Source organism: Trachinotus anak, unplaced genomic scaffold, assembly GCF_046630095.1.
Source record: "Trachinotus anak isolate AG129_WGS33_773 ecotype Australia unplaced genomic scaffold, CSIRO_AGI_Tana_v1 ptg000007l, whole genome shotgun sequence".
Classification (NCBI taxonomy): domain Eukaryota; kingdom Metazoa; phylum Chordata; class Actinopteri; order Carangiformes; family Carangidae; genus Trachinotus; species Trachinotus anak.
In genome coordinates, this window is record NW_027273858.1 from 10,345,828 (window position 1) to 10,349,031 (window position 3,204).

Below are 3,204 nucleotides of genomic sequence, written 5' to 3' on the forward strand. Positions count from 1 at the left end.
GGACCGAGAGGCAGGAGACCTTCCAAGCATCGTGTCGAAACGCTTTGGAAACTTTGGGATTCAGGATTCAAGGCCACTTTGGACTTTGTCACTCGGTCACTTTTTTCAGCAAAACAGAAGGGATTTTTTTTTCTCCTCCGCGTGTTTGCAGCACAACAGTGTTCAAGGGGAGAATCATGCCGTTACCAGCGCATCGCTTCTTGGCTGTGTATCTCACGCTGTTTGGATACCTTGGGGACGTTTACGCGGGGACAGTCCTGACGAACTCCAACGCTATCAAAAACTTGCCCGGAGCTTCGGCTGGCAAAGGCACAGACACTGTCAGTCCGAGTCCGCGCACCTCACCCTCCGGTAGCGTGGGACACAAATTACCCGCGGACACTTTGCAGGTAATTAACTTTCCCGTGCGTAAAAGTCTGCGCGCCACGGAAAACGGTGCGTTTATGTAAGTTTTATCGATATGTCTTCTCGATATTTAAATGACACGCTGCCTTTGTTCTTGTCATATTATAGCAGTCAGGTGTTTGCACGGATGATGAAGACTGCGGAGGTGATGAATTTTGCAACGACGCCCGAGGCGCCTGCCTGCCCTGCCGTAAGAGCCGGAAGCGTTGCGCACGGGACTCCATGTGTTGCGCAGGGAACCGCTGCAGCAACGGTGAGCAAAGGCGTCCCATCTGACGTAAATACTCACATTGTGAAACTGCTATTGGTATTCTCATTGCTCGGGAGAGTTTGCTCGTAGTCATAGTGTCTGGTATGTATGTTTACTGATATCCGTTAATGCTAATATGCATGACCTTTGACCTTTTTAGGTGTTTGCCAGGCAAATGATATAGATAGCACAGATGCATCCATCATCACTGGCTGGCACAAACACAACAACACCATGGAGCATCAGGCCAAGAAGCCCCCCACTGCCCATGGCCATCAGCCTCATGCTGTGAAAGGTGAGTGTCCTGCAGAAAATCCGCAGTCTTTACTGGGTTCAAGTAACAATTCTATTCAAGTCTGTTTCATGCAACATGTTTTCATCACTCTCTTCCTTCTATCTCCAGGCCAGGAGGGGGATACTTGCCTGAGATCTGCAGACTGCTCAGAGGGTCTGTGCTGCGCCAGACACTTCTGGTCTCGCATCTGCAAGCCTGTGCTGACCGAGGGCCAGGTGTGTACACGCCACCGCAGGAAAGGCACCCACGGCTTGGAGCTGTTCCAGCGCTGCGACTGTGGTGACGGCCTGGCCTGCCGACCAGAGAAAGGAGAGCGAGACCACAGTGTCAGCAGGACTGCAGCCCGGAACCTACACACCTGTCAGAGACGCTGACATGAACGCACAGACACACACACACACACACACACACACACACACACAGAAATACACTCTCACACACACGGACACACACCCAGCAAACCCACATATCAGTGAGACACTGACAAACACTTCTCAACCTTGCATACACCAGAGATGCTGACACACAGACATAGACACCCAACACCTAAGACATTCTTTCCTGCCAAAGTTGCTGACTCAAACACAGCACCCGGAAGGATAGACATGATCCCTGGAAAAGTGATACACCCAGAGGGATGCAACAGTGCAAGTTGGACTGATCCAATTCCCCATCAACAGATGAGGAGTCGGAAGTTAGGAAGTGACATTTCAGAAGTCTTTGGAACATCGATTCATGTCGTCGGTGATGGCAGAGCTGTTTTGTTTCTCTTTTTATGGAACTTCAAGCCTCAGTTATTGCAGTAAATTACTGTATTGTAAATATTATCCTGGAGGTGGCACTTAATTGAGCTATTGAATTCTGTCAACACCAGTATTATAAAGACATGGTGCTGCATGCATTGTAAATGTGTTATATATATTGTTTTATAAGAAAATGTTATATATAGAAAATTTGAATATATTTGTTTTATTAAACATCATGTGATAACCTTACTCCTTCTTTCTGCCGCTCATTTTTGACAGTAGGTTTTTATTTCTGCACTACTGTGTTACAAAAAGACAAACAAAAGAAATGTCATGGGGGGAATTATTTCAGTGAGGGTGTGTTGAATATAATTCCTCCTACATCCTGCACCATTTAAGGTCTTAACGATTTAGTCCAAATATTCAGTTAAAGGTTGGCACGGGTGGGAAAAAATTTCTGGCAAACCCCCCCCAAGAAAACAAAGAAAAAAACCCAAAAAAACCAGCCATCCCCTTCTGGAAAGCAAGAGTTATTTGAACAATCACTCCGTGGTGGTCAACTCAGGGCCCAATCAGTGGTTGAGGCTGAGTGGATGGTTTAAATGTTTGGCCCAGATATGCTTCTCAAACCCATTACACACAATTGCAGAAATATGTGCAGACACACATTCAGAGAAAACACACTTACAACAAACATACTACTTTAATGAGTCATTACTGGAGCCTGAACAGGCCACATCCTGCTACGGAGGCAGAGGATGGTGCATCAGGGCGATGTCAGACAAACATTAAAAACAGGACAGGATGCTGCTGTATCAAATGATAACTGCAAAGAGGTAATAACAAAGTATGTGTGTCCTGCTGAGTGTTTGCCACCTAATCCTTTGGTGTTGCTGGCTACTTTCTAATTATAACTTCCCTGCCTTCATGTGCAGCAGAGCAGATAGCTAGCTATCCAAGCTAAAGCCTCTAATTACCTCATCTTACTCAATCTACACTAGAATTCATGAAATGAGGTGCACCGCAGGACTTCTGAGTTTTTGTGATGCAACTCAAGAAATAAAAAGGGATCTGGGTTCTCAGTCTTCCCAGTTGCACAGCACATCCCATTTCCCAGATGTTGTGCAATGGATGTGCTCTAATGTGTAGGTTATGAATCCACCCAAATACACCTTGGTGTCTGTAATTAGACCTGTTTAGATTAGAAGATGGCGAGGAAATTACTGCACTTTCTGCACGATTCTCGTGTCAGATCAAAAGGAACACGAGACTCTCTTGATATCTGACCCAGCCAGATAACCTCTTCATCTGTTTACATCCACAGACATTCATTTGAAGTTTGTCTATGGAAGACAAGGTGAGAGGTACTCTAGGTGTCAATGAGGATCAGCCATCATGACCCCATAAAATACAGTTCAATGATTAACAGCCCATAAAAGTACCAAAACAGTATAAAATCAGGTGTTTACATTTTAATGCATCAGTAATAACACAAAAATATAAAATGT

At 45.3% G+C, this 3,204-nt stretch overlaps 1 protein-coding gene across 1 annotated transcript; it reads left to right on the plus strand.

Moving 5' to 3' along the window:
• On the plus strand, positions 1–1,945 carry LOC139622811 (dickkopf-related protein 1-like). The gene is made up of 4 exons (XM_071480418.1): positions 1–389; positions 514–658; positions 816–950; positions 1,059–1,945. Exons 1-4 carry the CDS (start codon positions 177–179, stop codon positions 1,322–1,324), a joined length of 759 nt encoding a protein of 252 aa, XP_071336519.1. The 5' UTR covers positions 1–176; the 3' UTR covers positions 1,325–1,945.
• Positions 1,946–3,204: the final 1,259 nt, after the last annotated feature.

Bases quoted from the DNA above. Each gene is read 5' to 3' on its own strand.
- LOC139622811 (XM_071480418.1), top strand. From the start codon at position 177: ATGCCGTTACCAGCGCATCGCTTCTTGGCTGTGTATCTCACGCTGTTT. The intron at 659-815 runs GTGAGCAAAGGC...TGACCTTTTTAG, and splicing joins AGGGAACCGCTGCAGCAACG to GTGTTTGCCAGGCAAATGAT. The intron at 951-1,058 runs GTGAGTGTCCTG...TTCTATCTCCAG, and splicing joins TCAGCCTCATGCTGTGAAAG to GCCAGGAGGGGGATACTTGC.